The 16,664-nt window shown below is 37.6% G+C and overlaps 1 protein-coding gene across 2 annotated transcripts; it reads left to right on the plus strand.

Annotated features, from left to right (window-relative positions):
- The first annotated feature begins 2,663 nt into the window (after positions 1-2,663).
- Positions 2,664-10,096, plus strand: LOC122658421 (inositol-tetrakisphosphate 1-kinase 3-like). Of its 2 annotated transcripts, none has more exons than XM_043853374.1 (10): positions 2,664-2,869; positions 4,635-4,716; positions 5,016-5,048; positions 6,452-6,572; positions 6,786-6,878; positions 7,221-7,340; positions 7,439-7,615; positions 8,467-8,522; positions 8,621-8,705; positions 9,815-10,096. In XM_043853374.1, the coding sequence occupies exons 1-10, from the start codon at positions 2,688-2,690 to the stop codon at positions 9,964-9,966; spliced, it is 1,101 nt and encodes a 366-aa protein (XP_043709309.1). In that variant the 5' UTR covers positions 2,664-2,687; the 3' UTR covers positions 9,967-10,096. The 2 variants fall into 2 exon arrangements, with proteins under 2 accessions (XP_043709309.1, XP_043709310.1); XM_043853375.1 differs by lacking the exon at positions 2,664-2,869 and adding an exon at positions 5,289-5,359.
- The last annotated feature ends 6,568 nt before the right edge of the window (positions 10,097-16,664 follow it).

Genomic DNA, 16,664 nt, shown 5'->3' on the forward strand with positions numbered 1-16,664 from the left:
AACACAAAAGGAGATGAAATGACCGTCATGCCCCCATGAATGTAAGAAACCCCACCGTTGTTGATGCTTTCATGTGTGTTGTGAATGGTCCCCGCACTGGCACAATGGCTACGTGGCCAGACAGAGAACCCACTCCATCAATCTTATTGGAAGTGAAAGCAGCAATTGATAATTATCCATGGGAAGTTTATTGCGAGCAAGAGGCTGGAGGATTCTATTAGCACCAATTCCTAACATCTTTTTGTTTATGAAAAGATAGGATCCTTTCATGCTTTTTAGTTTTCATGTATACTCCATTTGGTTTCAAGGAAAATTAAAGAAAAAGGAAGTGCAAAAGTTCAAACTTAAATTTTATTTTTTTTTAATAATTATTATTTAATTATTTAAATTTCTTTTCATATGTAGTAATAATACTTTTTAGATATGTTTTCTTGTTCTTTACTTAGTTTTTATTGCACCCGACAATGCCAAAGGTGAGAAATCTACCCATTTGATTATTGGTTTATTTCTTATCCAAGTATATCTGGATGTTAAAGATGCAATTATTTTGTGGATTTTTCAAGTAAAAAAAAAAATATTTTTAGATGTAATTTATTTTTGAAAAAGGTTGTACATGCTGTCAATGTTTATCGTCCTTTCACAATCTCTTTCTTCCCCCTCCGCCCACCTGACACACTCTCTCCACGTTCTCTCTCACCCCCATTTGACGAACCACCGTCTTGCACCCCTCCAATTGGTTGAGTGTGTAGATTCCAAGGCTCAATGGCCATCCCTTTCGAAGTTTTTTATTTTATTTTTTCAAGATGATGTACACATACTACCTTGACCGAGGGATTGTTAGATCTGAAATATGCTTGAATATTCAAGGCGCGCTACAGAGTCGCTTTCCTTAAGACGAAATTCGTCCCTACTACCAGATGCAAATAGGTTGTAGACGAATTGTCTCCCAGGATATAATGAAGCCCAAACTTGTTGATTATCTTGGCTTCGTTTGTGCCTTGGCTACGTATTGCACAAACAAAGCCAAGATCGATGCCTGAAAGCCTTTTGAGAAAAACAAAAAAGCCAGTAGCAGAAAATCTATTTCGTGCAGTAAAACAGATTTCCTGCAAGATCACCTTTGAAAAAAATAAAGAAGGAGATGAACATTTTGGAGTATTTCTTAGTTTGAAATAACTTAGTTATTTTATAACCCACTAGACACCTGTTCCCAACAGATGTTGATCAACTGTATACATTAACCTTATCCAGATTCAAATTGGTCCACTGGATCAAAAAGAATGGTCCAGATCAGATCTCGCTCGAAGCGTGCTAAGTGTTAATGCCTCTGTTGCCCATACTGCACATGCATATGTGTGCTCGAACGAAAGTCCTCACACATACATTGTAACATTCACCGTATTTATTAATTTAGATAATAAATAGTGCTTTATTAAATATATCCAAAGAATCATCTTTACATTTTCAGTGTGAGACTATTCCCAATGCCATTATGTTGAAAAACCTCCAAATAGTATTAAATAGTATGTAGAAGATAGGAGGAACAATAAGAGTATTATCGACTTTGTACTATAGGTGACAATAAGTTCCTTCACCCAAGATGCTGAAAAACCTTCTCCATTAAAAATTGTTGGAATCCAACCATAATGTGGGTAAAGATGAAGGCAGGATTCCAGCCGTAGCACCACAGGACCACAAGGCTGGTTTTAACTTGACCCCTTGAGCTGGATCGTTGGTGTTGCAATTCTAAAAATTTAATATATATATTAACAAATGGAGAAAGAACCCTACTTGGTACGGGTGGGCTGAGCGAAATGACCGTTATGCCTTCTTAAAAAGATAGAAACTCCCGGGGACAAGATTATCACTTTACTTGCCCCTGTGTTTGGGCGTAGGGACAGCACACCACACTCGCCCAGCAGATAGCATTGTCTTTCCTATTAAAAAAAAGAAAAAGTTACTTTTGATCCCGGTAGGCGGTAGATACTAGACAGTGCTAACTGCCCAATGGAATCCGCTTCGGCGAAAGTGCGAGTACGGATCCCAACAAAGATAACCATTGAGACACACGTGTCATTAATTAACACGTTAAAAAGCTTTTAAGATTAGGGCAAATTAAGTAATCAGAAATTTTTACAGATTATAAAGCGAACCTTCCAAACCTTCTTCTACCAGTATATATATGTGGGCCTGGGCCCCCAGTTTCATATACCTTCAACAAACTGGAGGTGATAATTTTCGATTCCTCCTCCTCCTCCCTTTGTTTTTTGGGTTGCCTACCTATACTATACGTCTATACCCAATCTGTGGTCTCTGGTCAGTCACCACTGCTAACGAACTACTCCTTCCATTTCGCCTACCTCGAAGTTGTGCTCAGTCTTTTGCTGTAGTGGGTTTCTACGACTTCCACTGGTCCAGAGTAGAAAACATCAAACAATTAATATAAGAAGAGAGAACGAGAAGGCATCGAGAGAGACCTACGGATTCGCGCTTTTCTGGTTTCTTCGTATTTTCCTTCCTTTCTTCTTTGGTCTTTCATTCGTAATTCCTCTCTCTGGACTGACAAACCAAGCATTTTGCCTTTAGAGTTCATTAGTTTTATGAGATTTGAGTGAATTAGGGTTTTATTCTGAGTTTGAACACCTCTGATGCCCTCCTGTTCCTTTTCTGCTGGGATTGTTAAGGGCATGAGGTTGAACGGAGAGATCTCTTCGTTTCTAAATGAGGAGGAGAAGGAAAACGAGATGAATTCACAGTTGTATTCGATTGGTCCTGGGTTTCCGCATCCGCAGAAACTCGTGGTTGGATACGCTTTAACGTCTAAGAAGACTAAGAGCTTTATGCAGCCAAAGCTTCAGGGATTGGCTAGGTAATAATAATACATCATTCTAATCAATCTCGACTCAACTCTCCGTTCGTTTCCTTCAGATCTGCCTCTCTGTCTCATACATTTCGTAATAGACCACTATTGTGAAACCAGCGGTACCAATTTTCTGTCTCCAGAAGATCGGTTTTCTTTGTTAGTGCAGTGGCTTCAATTGTAGTTTCAAGTTGCTACGTTTTCTCACTAAGTATTTACCGCAAGCCATTCTTTTGGGTATATTTCTCATGTCATGTGTGAAGCAGGTGGTGTTGTCGTCATCATCCGTCACGTTGAAGTGTATTATGGCCTTTACTGCTACTGGTTTCTGAGTAGTCTGAAATGAATTTTCCTCCCTGTTCCTGAAAAAAAAAGGGTTGTTTAGGAAGCTAATGCTCCTTTTGAAAACAACTGCATCCGACATGGTTTCAGCCTCACCCTGAAAATATCACATCTTATCTAGTAATGCTATTTATGTTGAAATTACTTCACAAATACTTGGAAAGAAAGAAGTTTTGTTTTAAGTGATCGTCCCAAGTATCGTTCTTGGAATCTGAAATTTGAGTTCTTTTCTTTAGCACTCTGGAGTGGAAATATTTTGCAATTTATTCCTTTAAAGATGAGAACACAACGAGGAAGAAGGGGTGTGGGGGTGGAGTGGTATCTTTTTTCTAGAAATATAAAGATAGTTTTTTTGTCTATTTAATCTTAATCGAACTTCCCTTGGTCTTCTTCAGCTTTCTATCTCTTAATCGCATTTTTGGTTTGCATTTCATCCGGTTAATCAGTCATGCAAAAAATGGCTCCTCACCCCTCCAAATATATTTATCTTATGCTATTTCTCTGTATATTTCTGTAGAAGGATAGACATCTGTATCCCAAGTTTTTTTTTTTAATTGTTGAATTTTTTATTTGATGATTGCTTGCAGTCAGGAGGTTACAGGGTATTGAAACCCTCAATGACTGGCCATAAGAAGATCCTCCTGCAAAATTTCTCCTCTAACGAAGTCCTTATGCGTATATGTATATTTTTATTGTATTATCGATAATATCTGTTGTAAGATTATTTACCATCTGTGTGATAAACTTGGATCCATATCTAAATTTTGCATGCATGTGACTCTGTGTGTGACTTTCAAACCTTGATACTAAAGTTATGTATGCTTGGTTTGAGCAAATGTTTTCATTTTTTTTTTTTTGGGGGTGGGGGGTGGGTTGGGGTGCTTCTTTTTCCTTTTGATAGGTATCTTGCAGAGGCTATTCTGATCTTTGTAGATTTGTGGGATGAGCTTAATAAGTTTTCCTCTGTTATCTTCATGGTTATTTTATGTATTAATTTTTCTTAGTTGTTTATTTTCTTTATTGGTCTTGGAATAGTGGTCATGAATTCAACTCATTAATAGAAAGTTCACTTTAAAGTATGTGTTCAATAGTAACACCAGTAGATCTTCTACCTTACTTTGTCCTTTCTGATTTTGATTCTTGTTTTTTTGAGGCATTTAAAATCCTCAAAGCTTTCTTCTGTTCTCCTGACCAATTGTTCTACTATTACAGAAGATATTGGGGGGGGGGGGGGGGAGGAGATTGTGAAGGAGAGAAATCTTGGTAGTCTTTGTATGCCATTATCTCGTACTCCCATTATAAAAATTTTGAAGCCTAAAATGGTTTCTATCATTCTTCTATCCTTTTTCTTCTTTTACACCTGTTTCCTATTTGTCATCATCTCCTGCCCATCTCTGTGTACATCTAACAATAACTAACATAAATTGTGCAGGAATAAGGGGATAATATTTGTTGCAATTGATCAAAGCAGACCACTTTCTGATCAAGGTCCTTTTGACATTGTTTTACATAAGGTTGGTGGAGATTTTAGGTTTTTTTGTTTTTCTTCTTGTTTTCTGAAATCCTAATATGGTCTATTCTGTTTCATTTGTGTTTTTTGTATGAATCTCTTGTCTTGTCTTTGTTGGATGCAACTAGCGATTCTTGAACTCTGGAATCATACTTATTTAAAATTTTATTCCTCTTGTTCTTTCTTCGAATACATAATTATGCTTTCTATTACTTTTTATTTCCTGCATCTTTCTGGGAAAAAGAAATTTACTGATTACAGATCTTTATTATAGCTGACAAGTTTGTATGTTTCTTTTTTCAGTTATCAGGGAAGGAATGGCGCCAAAGAATTGAGGTTAGTCCATCTCAACTTCTGTGCTTCATCTAACCTTAAAACACATTTTTTTTTTAAAGTTGCATAATCAAGTGCTTTCCGAGCCATTGTCAACATGTCTTTTTGTACACTGCTTAAATTGTATTGCTGTATACTGATAATACTTCTATATCCTAGGGTCCAAATGAGCAATGACAATGGCTGTTGAATGACTAGATATCTTAAGGCTTAAAACTTGTTTCTGTCTGGCATAATTTGCAGAATACTTGTTATTTTCTCCATCATGAATCATGAACAGATAGTTGAGGTCGAAGCCTCAAGAATTTCAACAAGTGAGGACTTCTATTATTTATTTATTTTAGAAAAGTTTCTCTTTTTGAGACCAGTGTCACTAACAGTGTTGCTAATCATCTTTGCAAGAAAAAAAAACTGTTGTCCTTTTAATCAGTTTGCTGAGTACCATCTTATTTGCTTATATTGGGTAAATTTGGAATACTTTGTAAATCCTACATAAATCAAATCTGATATTGGGTTGCACGCTTTTGAGGCAATTTGATCTCAATGTTGTTCTTAAGTTATTTCTTAAAATTAACTAGCTCCAATGTTCACTGGGTAGGACTGTCTGCTCTGATTATGTCAATGTGAACCACATTGTGCTCTCAACAACTCATCTGTTCTTATGTATATATCTAAATCATATCCAAGGTTTCTGCCATTGGTTCTAGACAAGAATCAAGATGTTGTAATGTTTGTATCTTGTCAGGCTTCACAGTTGACGCCTGTGTGACATGGGCAATGGAAGTCCCCATCTTCTTTTCAACTGAGCAGAAAACAGGAAGGTTCATAAATTCATGCAACTAGTTTATACTAGAGCACTAATATTTTTCATGACATCTAACTTGATAGTTCATGAAAGGAGTCTCCTGCTATGACCTTGTTGGGATGGTGTAGTTTCATCTTGATTGATGAGGACTGTTTTTCATTTTCAACACACGCACGAACAATTATAACAAAAGTTAATGTTATAGTTTTGCCCAAGATTTTGCTTCCTTTTCAACTAGTTATAGTTTTCCACTTTTCCTTTTTAGTATTTAAACGTACAGTTTGTTCCTTATATACCTCATGTGTCAATGGCATATCAGCATAAGTTGACAAAGTTGTGTATTTACTTTCATTCCCTTTTGACATCTGATTTTGTTCCTAGGGATGTATTACATAGCGTTGCTTTATTGATGATCAATTACCCTGAATGTTTGTAGTTTTCTTACTTCCAGTCATATCTCATCTGATTTTTACTGTGTAGTGTCTGAATTAGACACAGTCAATTTTTTTGATTGGTGTAGATGAGTATTTTCCATTACTACAAAATTTTTGATGTTGTGCTAATGGTCCTTATTACTTACCCCTTATATTCTCTTGTGAAGGATTATAGGCTTAAACATCCTGAAGTTACCGTCCTTGATCCTCCAGATGCTATACAACATGTACACAATCGCCAGTCCATGCTCCAGGATGTAGCCGAGCTTAACCTATCTGACTGCTATGGTAATTTTAAAAACATTTCCCTAAACAATACGATATCTATGGGTGGTAACCATTTACTTGAAGGTTATTAAATCCAGTCCTACAATTTTCATGCTTGTGTATAAAGGTTAAGTATCTGGTGAAAAGTTTGTTAGGATTAGTTTCTCATGCTACATCTTGCATACATTTAGTAATGCTGACAAACCTTGAATTGATAATTGACTGATGTTGTAGGCCAAATTGGTGTTCCAAGGCAGTTGGTCATTAAAAAGGACCCATCATCCATTCCTGATGCAGTTAGTAAAGCTGGGTTGATGCTGCCTCTAGGTATGAGTGTATTTTGTATTTGAGCATCCCAGGTAGTCTATCATTGGCTTGTGTTTTAAAACTTTTTTTATATTACCAGAACACAGTATGTTTTGAGATAGTAACATAATGAGGCCAAAGAGAAAAGTGAATAGCTGGTCAGTATTCTCAAGCCAACATTGAATGGGTTTCGACTGCTAGCATATGCTGGTTTTGTCTTGATTTTATCTTACACTTATATAATCTGTCACATCCTGGAATAGAGATGATTACTTAGGTGATTTTTTGTTTTCTTTTTTTTTTTTTAATTTCTGGTTATTCTTCTTAATTGAGGACTTTGTCTGTACTTGATTCCTGTGTCAGTTGCAAAGCCACTTGTTGTTGATGGAACTGCGAAGTCTCATGAACTATCTCTTGCATACGATCAATTCTCCCTCTCGAAACTTGAACCTCCTCTTGTTCTACAGGAGTTTGTCAATCATGGTATGCTTTTGGCATTAATCTAGTGAGGTCATCTCCTTAAGTGTAACCACAACTTTTATGTGAATTCAATAGCCATAGTTTTACTTGTCTTGTTGCAGGGGGTCTTCTCTTTAAGGTTTATATTATAGGTGAAGCTATAAAAGTGGTCCGGCGTTTCTCTTTACCTGACATCGATGAACGTGAACTTTTATTCAATGCTGGTGTGTACCGTTTCCCTAGGGTTTCTTGTGCTGCTGCTTCAGCAGATGAGGCAGATCTGGACCCCTGTGTTGCTGGTGAGGCCACTGAGACTCTTTGTTTGAAGTTGGTGAAAGGTTTCATACACGGCCTTGGCCGTGTATTAACATGGTCAACACTTCAGCTGTTGGATAGGAATACTTGATTCTTGTGTGCCTATTCGACGGCTGAAGTGTTGACTGTGTTTCATACACGACTGAGTATGGAAACTGGTCCCTTTGAAGTTTATTACTTTTTTGTACCCAAAAAAAAAAATGGTTTTTTACTTTTCATTGTATTGGGATCATTTAGGTTCCCGCTTGGTCAGAAGTGAAGTAAAATAAAAATTTCAGTTGTTGAGTGAAGTAAAATGAAGCAAAAAGAACTTATATAAAAAACTTCCAGTTGGGGTGTTTTATTGGAAGTAGAGTTCGTGCAAGGTAATATCAAAACATGTGGTGCACACAACATACAGAAGGTGAGAGGAGAACAAATTTTCATTGATATTTTGCCTAAGCGTGAAGTAAAATTTAATTGCCATAGTTGGTATTTTTTGAGTTATTTACAGAATTGTTCTTGGTCAAGATTACAAAATTTTCCATTCTCAGTATTTTTTCCTGTTTATGTGATCCCTCCAAACCCACCCACCCCTCAAAAAAAGAAAAGAAAAGTATAGTTTCTTGCTTGTCCCCGTCTCTCTCCCCCCATGGTAAAAATCAATAGATTTGTCCTTTCTTTTTTTCTCAGGTCAGCATTAGATGCTAGAGAAAGAGGGTTTCTTGAAAGGTCTGGTTGATTGTCAGTACGGAAATTGGAAGAAAAAAAAGCTCCAAAACATTTAATAATTGAACCAAAGAACATTTTAATTTTCTAATGAAGAAGCTTATTTACTCCATTATTACGCCTGCAGAACTTCCCCCACGACCTTTACTTGAGAGGCTTGCAAGAGGGCTCCGACGTCGGCTGGTAATATTACTCTCTCTTCGGCATTGAATTAACTTTTATGTATTTTATGCCTTTGGTTGATATGTAATTCTTGGTTCTTTTTGTGCTTTACCATATAGGGTCTCCGGCTGTTCAACATAGATATAATTCGAGAGCAGGGAACCAAAGATCGCTTTTATGTTATTGACATAAACTACTTCCCTGGCAAGTGAAATTCGATTCTTGTTTTATATCCTCTAGTTGTTACTCATCTTATCCATTCTTCAACATTCCTCAGTTTGAATTATAAAATGGATTTCATTTGAATGTGTATCACAAGCTTTATAATTATTTCTTTGACTGAACAAGTCATCTAATTGCATCCCCCCCCCCCCCCCCTCTTCCCCCAAGAAAAGAAAATCCCTTAGTTGCTGACTTTTTATAATAGCCACTAGCCAGATTGTTTTGGTCCTTTTATAATAGCTATTATATGGCATTGCTGGTGGAAGGTCGTGCTTGGCGCGTTGGTCAAGTGCGCACTTGCTGAATGCTTGGTCACGGGTTCAAGTCCTGGAAACAGCCTCTCTGGAAACAGGGGTAAGGTTGTGTACATTTGACCTTCCCCAGACCCTGCTATATGTGGGAGTCTTGTGCACTGGGTACGGACTTTTTTTTTTTAATATGGCATTGCTGGTGTTTTTCAATTTATCACTTGTATAAACTATTTTTCTTTTTCCCATTGAAAGGAGTTGGATTTTGAAGGTCTACATCTGGCTCATTGGCATTTGAACTCATTGCACTTTCTCCAACTAATAAAGTATTTCCTCTGCATTCTTTAATTGGTACGAGGATTGCTAAATGCTACTTCATTGTGATGGAAGCCTTTCATATGCCATGATAACTTTTCCAGGATTTTTCTAGGTAGTGAGTGGGTCAACTTTGCTTGTGAGTCTCAGTGGGCTTGGTGACCTGCTCTGACATGATTTTGAAACATGGTAGCTGAGGGAGCAACCCAAAATGGATGCACAAGTTTCTCTTAATGACCGACTTTCCTGTGTGGCAAGTTCATCAACATAGCCAGCTGTCCATGGCAAAAAGAACCCCCCCCCTTTTTCCAAGTGTCTTATATCTGAGTTAAGAGAAAATTGAGGAATATTCAGGGGGCTATTATTAGTTTACATGGCAGACCTGTTGCTCCAACGTGCTAGTTTTATTCAGGGGGCTATTATTAGTTTACATGTATGCTGCATGCATGATTTTGTTCCTCAACCCCCCCACCTCCCCACTCCCAAAAAAAACCTGCATGTGCTGACTGGATTTTGAAATTATTGCAGGGTATGGTAAAATGCCAGAATATGAGCACATATTTACAGACTTCCTCCTGAGCCTGGTACAGGGAAAGAAAAAGAAACGGTCTATAACTGTTGAAGGCATCCATGGAAAAGCAAAGAGAGACATTGTTGCAGAATGTTACAGTGATGTTTAAATGTGTTTTCACAGGAATATATTTTTTTGCCCCATCCTTTACTTTGATGTACAGCATCTTGTATAACCTATGCTTGCTGCTGCAAGGTTTACACAGGGAAAGGTGGAAAAAGCTATTTCTCATTTAACTAGTGTAATTTACCGACTGGTGTGATGGCATGCCCTTTCCAAAAGCTTCTTCAATAAACATGGAAATCTCTTTAAAATTGCTCAAACATGTATTCTAGTCTCTGTTTTTGCCGTCAGTGTTGAGGTGGATTCTGAAGCCCTGCAGCCCTGGTCAAACAGAGTAACAGACACTGAATGTGCTATTGAGCCAAACTTTTCTGACATGAACTGAATTTGCATATTACGCCACTCCAATCATTTCCATATGGGTATTCATTGCTAGGTTTTAGATTTAGATGATTCGGTAGGTTCAAAGGTGGTTTAAGACAGTACTGGTGTTCCCTGTTGGTGACATTGCAGGGACTGAGTGCACATATATGGTGAGGACAGGTTGCTAATTTTTATTTCTCTCTACCCTGCATATGGGTGCAACTAAGATAAAAATCAATTGGGAATTTACATAAAGGTGATGATACTTCTGAAGGGTTCAGCATAATAAGCTTGGTTTGGAATCACCTTCCAGTTTATACCCTTTACAGCCTTTGCCTTGGGATAAAAGATTAGGGAAATCGATTGGGACTGTCTAAATGACATTTTTATAGGTGTATTTTGAATTCAACACCTTCTCACTGCCCCTTGTTTTATTCTTAAACATTTTTATAGGTGTATTTTGAATTCAACACCTTCTCACTGCCCCTTGTTTTATTCTTAAAATTTTTCTGAGTTAGCATAAAGAAAAGTTTTCAAAAATAATTAGAAAGTAAATTGGCATTATTTTATTATCAAAAGTTGTCGATTGCACATTTTTCAAGTAGACATGAAATAACAGGATTTATCTTCATTGTAAAAATATGTATTATAATTTTTTTTAGGTATAAAAATTGTATTATATTAAAAAGCAAAAAAATAAAATTGCAAATTATTTAACACTTTAGAAGGTCAAAAGAAAATCCCAAATCAAAATCCAACCACTAAATGTCAAGCCTTTTTACCTTTCATTGCCACATGGAATCCATCTTGAATATATGGATGAACAGGTGGGTCCGTGTGCTAGAGGACCGCATACTCATATGGCCATGTCGGTCAATCCCAGCCTATACAGCAACTATGGGAAGTGGCTTTAAGTGAGTTTGGGATGTCATTCCACTATTAGAATCTAATATCATTTTTTATGATTTGATTTGGACCTCACTTTTGAGGTACTTAACGTTTTTTGGAGCTGAAACTTGGCCATTGTGGTTGGTGTGCGGTTTTCATTGCCAGCAGTTGTTAGTTGTTTACTTCTTATTTGTGTTTCTTTCCATTTAAACACTAGTAGTCCCTTCTCACACAGTATTCTATAAATTGCCTGTCTTCTGTTTCTTTAGACACTTCTCCAAACACTCTTCAATTACTTTTCAGCTTTGGCTTCGGCAAATATTTCCCATTCACTTCCATAATTCTTTGGATCCACATCCTCTACTTCCATCCTACTTTCGTGAGTTTCTAGCGTGCCATGTGTCCTGGCAACCATCCAATGGTGGTTATTTAAAAAATTCAAATTTTTTTGAATTCCAATCCCCATCTATTTGAACTACTTTAAATCTCAAACCAATCCCATCTAACCGATTCAAAACAAACCAAACCAAACTTATCTCCCTCAAAACAAACCCATTTCACTCATTTGCCTAGGTTTCAGATCGAACGAACATTTCCCAGCTGAACCTCTCTTGAATCCCTCCCTCCCTCACTCATCCCTCTCACAACTCCTCAGTGGCGACGGCGACATTCTCTCTCTCACAAATCCAAGGACCCTGAAAGCTATTTAGAAAGAAAACCAGCGAAGGAAGGCCAAGTCGTGACCAAATCTGGCTCCTACTACGACGGCGACGGCGACATCCTCTCTTTCACCACCGAAGGAAGGCCACTAGGATTTGCAGACGAACACAACCTTCGAGTTTCCTTCCTCCTTTCCACTCATCTCAGTTGAAGAGACGAAAACCGAACCCAACTCTATCTCATCGTGTCTCTCTCTCCTATGCCCTCATTGCTCAACGAACAGAGAAGCTCTCTTTGCCGCTGCTGAACGAACCCAGAACGTGAAGCTCTTGATCAATTTAGTCTCAACGAACAGAGAAGGGAAGAAGAAAGCCGTTGCTGAACGAACCCAGAACGAGAAGCTGCCGCTGCCCTCATTGCTCAACGAACAAAGAACCTCGAAGAACAGAGAACAAGAAGCTGTCGCTGCCGTTGGAATCGTCGAGCTGCGAATGGAGATCATCTATTTCATTTCGTTTTCGCTCCCATCTCGGCAGATCCGTCGAGGAGAACCGGAGTTGCAGTCCATAGAGATTGGCTCCCCTTTAAAGGTACTCTGAATTTTTTATTTTATTTTTGGGTAGAACCGTGATTGTGGACTAATGATCTTTCTCATTTCGGTTTTTTTTTTTTTGGATGATCTTTTCATAACAAAAAGATGAATTTTTTGGATGATCTTTCCTTGGGTAGAACGGAGATTATATATTTTGGTTTTTTTTTTTTTTTTTGGGTAGAACCTTAATTGTGTGGTCTAAGCATCGCCTCTTCTGATTTCTCTATCTCTCTTTGCCTTTGTCTTTAGAAAACTCTGATTAATGTTACTCTATTCATTTTGTCTCCCTGAGGTTTGAATCCAATTTCACAATAGAGCATTTAAAAAAATTAGAGAGAAGTAGCATAAAAAAATAGTTTCATGACACCATTCTACAGAATATTGGATTAAACTAACATGATTTATGGAGGTATGTGAGTCTTTAGCTCAAAACGGAAGAGCAACTGGGGTTATACCCAGTAGATGGTGGTTCGACTCCCCCAAGACTCCTAATTTTTTTACGAGGGGATACAATATGTCCTTTCTTCATGTCAAATACTCTACATATCCTTGCTGATTAATTCATCTAACGTTTGGTTTGAGAGTCAATCAAGGAAGTCAATCATGTTGGGTAATTTTTTATTGACAAAAATCAAATCAAAGGAGATATTGGCCTGAACAGCATTACTGCCAGATCTGGAACCAGTTCTTTTTTTTTTTTTTCTCTCTGATCTAATATTAGTTGGAGATGAAATTAGGACCATTTGTTGCAAGAACTTCTGCCCATAGCTGGCAATACTTCTATGTTCTCTACAGCTCCAAACTCTGTAAGCTATTCTGCCAGCAGACTTGAAGATAGACTGCTGTTTTCATGAGTAGGTTATCCTGGTTTGTAGATGATTCTATTGATTGAGCTATGATATTTGAACATTGAAGGTTGTAGTAGCTTTGTGTTTCTGCCTTGAAATGGTTATTTGGTTGGAAAGTCTCTATGTTTATGGTATTTTCTTTGTTAACTGAAAGAACAATAGAAATAAAATAGTAACTAGGATAGCTGGCACAATCATGTCAAATGTATGAATCCTGATGGATTCGAACCATCATAGCCTGGGTAATTCCCAGGTGCTCTCCCATTTTGAGCTAAGGATTCACCTTAAAAAAAACGTCAGAACAAACAAAAGGATTTTGATTTGGTTTGAAGATGGAAAAGAATAAGAGATTCTTTCATTTGAACAGCTCTCACAAAATGATAAATGTCAACTCAGTTTATCAATAAGAACCAAAAAATCCATTCCTAACCTAACTTATCTAATGTCCTATTTCAGATCAGCCATAGTTTAAACGTCTTTTGACTCTGCAATCCAATTTCTGGTGGGGTCACAAGCAATTTGAGAAAGGATAGAGCAAAAAAAAATTCACTTGATGTACTGAGATTTTCATTGTGTAAACCTGCAATGCTTAGGTGTTCTAGGCTCTAGGAAAAGAAGTATATATACATAAATAACGCCATTGCAAGTTGAGTCTAAGATGGAGGCTGAAACTGAAGGAATGAAGCGCAAGGAAGAAGCCAGGATATACCATATATTTTGTTCCCGCAAGGAATAAGCCAGTAGGAGCAAGGAAGCCTGGTTCAGCAAAATCATTCATGATACCTGTAATCTCCTCAGGCTTAAACTGAGGGAATGAGGCGCTCTGTGCTGGTTGTTTTTTTTTTTCTCTCCCTTTCTTCCCTGTTATGAGGTGTCGGTTTCTTTTTTTTTTTTCTCCTTGAAATTGGATTCAAACCTCAGGGAGACAAAATGAATAGAGTAACATTAATCAGAGTTTTCTAAAGACAAAGGCAAAGAGAGAGATAGAGAAATCCAAAGAGGCGATGCTTAGACCACACAGTCAAGGTTCTACCCCAAAAAAAAAAAAAACCAAAATATATGACCTCCGTTCTACCCAAGGAAAGATCATCCAAAAAATTAATCTTTTTGTCGTGAAAAGATCATCCAAAAAAAAAAAAAACCGAAATGAGAAAGATCATAAGTCCACAATCACGGTTCTACCCAAAAATAAAATAAAAAATTCAGAGTACCTTTAATAGGGAGCCAATCTCTATGGACTGCAACTCCGGTTCTCCTCGACGGATCCGGCGAGATGGGGGAGACAACGAAATAGATGATCTCCGTTCGCAGCTCGACGATTCCGGCAGCAGCGGCAGTAGCAGCTTCTCGTTCTCTGTTCTTTGAGGTTCTTTGTTCGTTGAGCAATGAGGGCATAGGAGAGAGAGAGACACGATGAGATAGGGTTGGGTTCGGTTTTCGACTCTTCAACTGAGATGAGTGGAAAGGAGGAAGGAAACTCGGAGGTTGTGTTCATCTGCAAACCCTAGTGGCCTTCCTTCGCTGGTGAGAGAGAGGATGTCGCCGTCGCCGTCGCAGTAGCAGCCAGATTTGGTCACGACTTGGCCTTCCTTCGCTGGTTTTCTTTCCAAATAGCTTTCAAGGTCCTTGGAGTTGTGAGAGAGAGAATGTCGCCGTCGCCATTGAGGAGTTGTGAGAGGAATGAGTGAGGGAGAGAGGGATTCAAGAGAGGTTCTGCTGGGAAATGTTCGTTCGATTTGAAACCCTATGCAAATGAGTGAAATGGGTTTGTTTTGAGGGAGATAAGTTTGGTTTGGTTTGTTTTGAACCGGTTAGATGGAATTGGTTTGAGGTTTAAAGTGGTTCAAATAGATGGGGATTGGAATTCAAAAAAAATTGAATTTTTTAAATAACCACCATTGGATGGTTGTCAGGACACATGGCACGCTAGAAATTCACAGAAGTAGGATGGAAGTAGAGGATGTGGATCCTAATTCTTTCCTTCCATTTCCTCCTTTGTTCTTGCATCTTGGTTCTGTTTACCATTCTGATAAACTACAGGACTATATACAGCTTGGAACAACTAAAGTGGCACTGAACTCCAGAGGAGTCTGGCTGGATAAAATGAGAGGCAATCCTAGTGTTAAAAATATCAATAGCACCTTTTAAATCTCTCCCAAATGTGAAGAGATTCAAAACAGGACCAGTACAGCTGCTTTATTCAAAACCCACAACAGCATATATGTATCATATTTTGGGGTTAAGGAAGGATTACCAGGGTTTAGAATAGAGATTGCCTTGAGGCCTTTTAATCATTAAAACTGAAAAACATATACACAACTTAAAAATCTCATTTTTTGTGTTTCTAAAGGACTTTCTTCCAGTTCTCTCTGTTGTACCTTAAAAATATTTTGGGTTGAGATTTGACTATTCATCTAATTTTACAAACTAGAAAAGAGAATATGAAATTATAATTGGGGAGTTCTGACTGCAAAAGAAGGCTCTGTGTGTTAGCATTCTTCTATTGATCCGAGCAATCATGTTCTTGGAAGCTTTGAAGAATATTTCCGAAACAAACAACCACAACAACAACAACTCAGCCTTTCCGAAACAAAGTCCATCTACAATCAATGCTGCATATGTTGTGGACCAACTTGTTAAAGAAGATTTTATTTACTTACCAGAGGCAGAAGTTCTAAGGTCCTGAAAGAAGAATGATTATAGTTATTATCACTTGCCCCAAAAACTACAAATAAACAAGTGCAACTTGCATACTGAGACAGTGAAGGGGATCTGATATTTACGTAATTACTGATGGTAAATCTAAGCACAAAGTCTCAAGACCTCCATCCACCTCCCTGTCCACTGTTGCTACCTGCTTCCCTTTGTCAAGTACAACCCACCAGGAAACAGCAAAAGGTCATATAATAAATTATAAGTATTAATAGACTATAAACCTAAATGCTGTCAACTCCAACACCCTAACAACACATTGTATTTGTAGATCCATGAAGCCCTAGAAACAAGAAAGTGGTGGAAGGAACTTTAAATAAATCTGTTGATCCATAGGATTTGATAATAAAATAAAATAAAAAACAGAATTAAATACTGAGCACATTAAAAAGATTCAAGATGTCCATCAGGATTTTGTTTTCCTGCTCAATGGGAGAATGTCTAACAAATAACATGTTCATAAGGCTTTGCCAAGTGAAAACATATTATCAATGCAGTATCGACCACTAAATTGGCAGGCTAGGATCCTCAGTAAAGTAGGATCTCACTTAGAAGAAGGATTATGGAAACAGAGCAAAGCATGGTTTGATGTAGTTCCCTCAATTTGATTTCAACAAATTGAGGGAACTCACCAAGAAAACTATAATTGAAGGTTAAAATAATTAAAATTAAAGAAATTGA

Source organism: Telopea speciosissima, chromosome 4, assembly GCF_018873765.1.
Source record: "Telopea speciosissima isolate NSW1024214 ecotype Mountain lineage chromosome 4, Tspe_v1, whole genome shotgun sequence".
Taxonomy (NCBI): domain Eukaryota; kingdom Viridiplantae; phylum Streptophyta; class Magnoliopsida; order Proteales; family Proteaceae; genus Telopea; species Telopea speciosissima.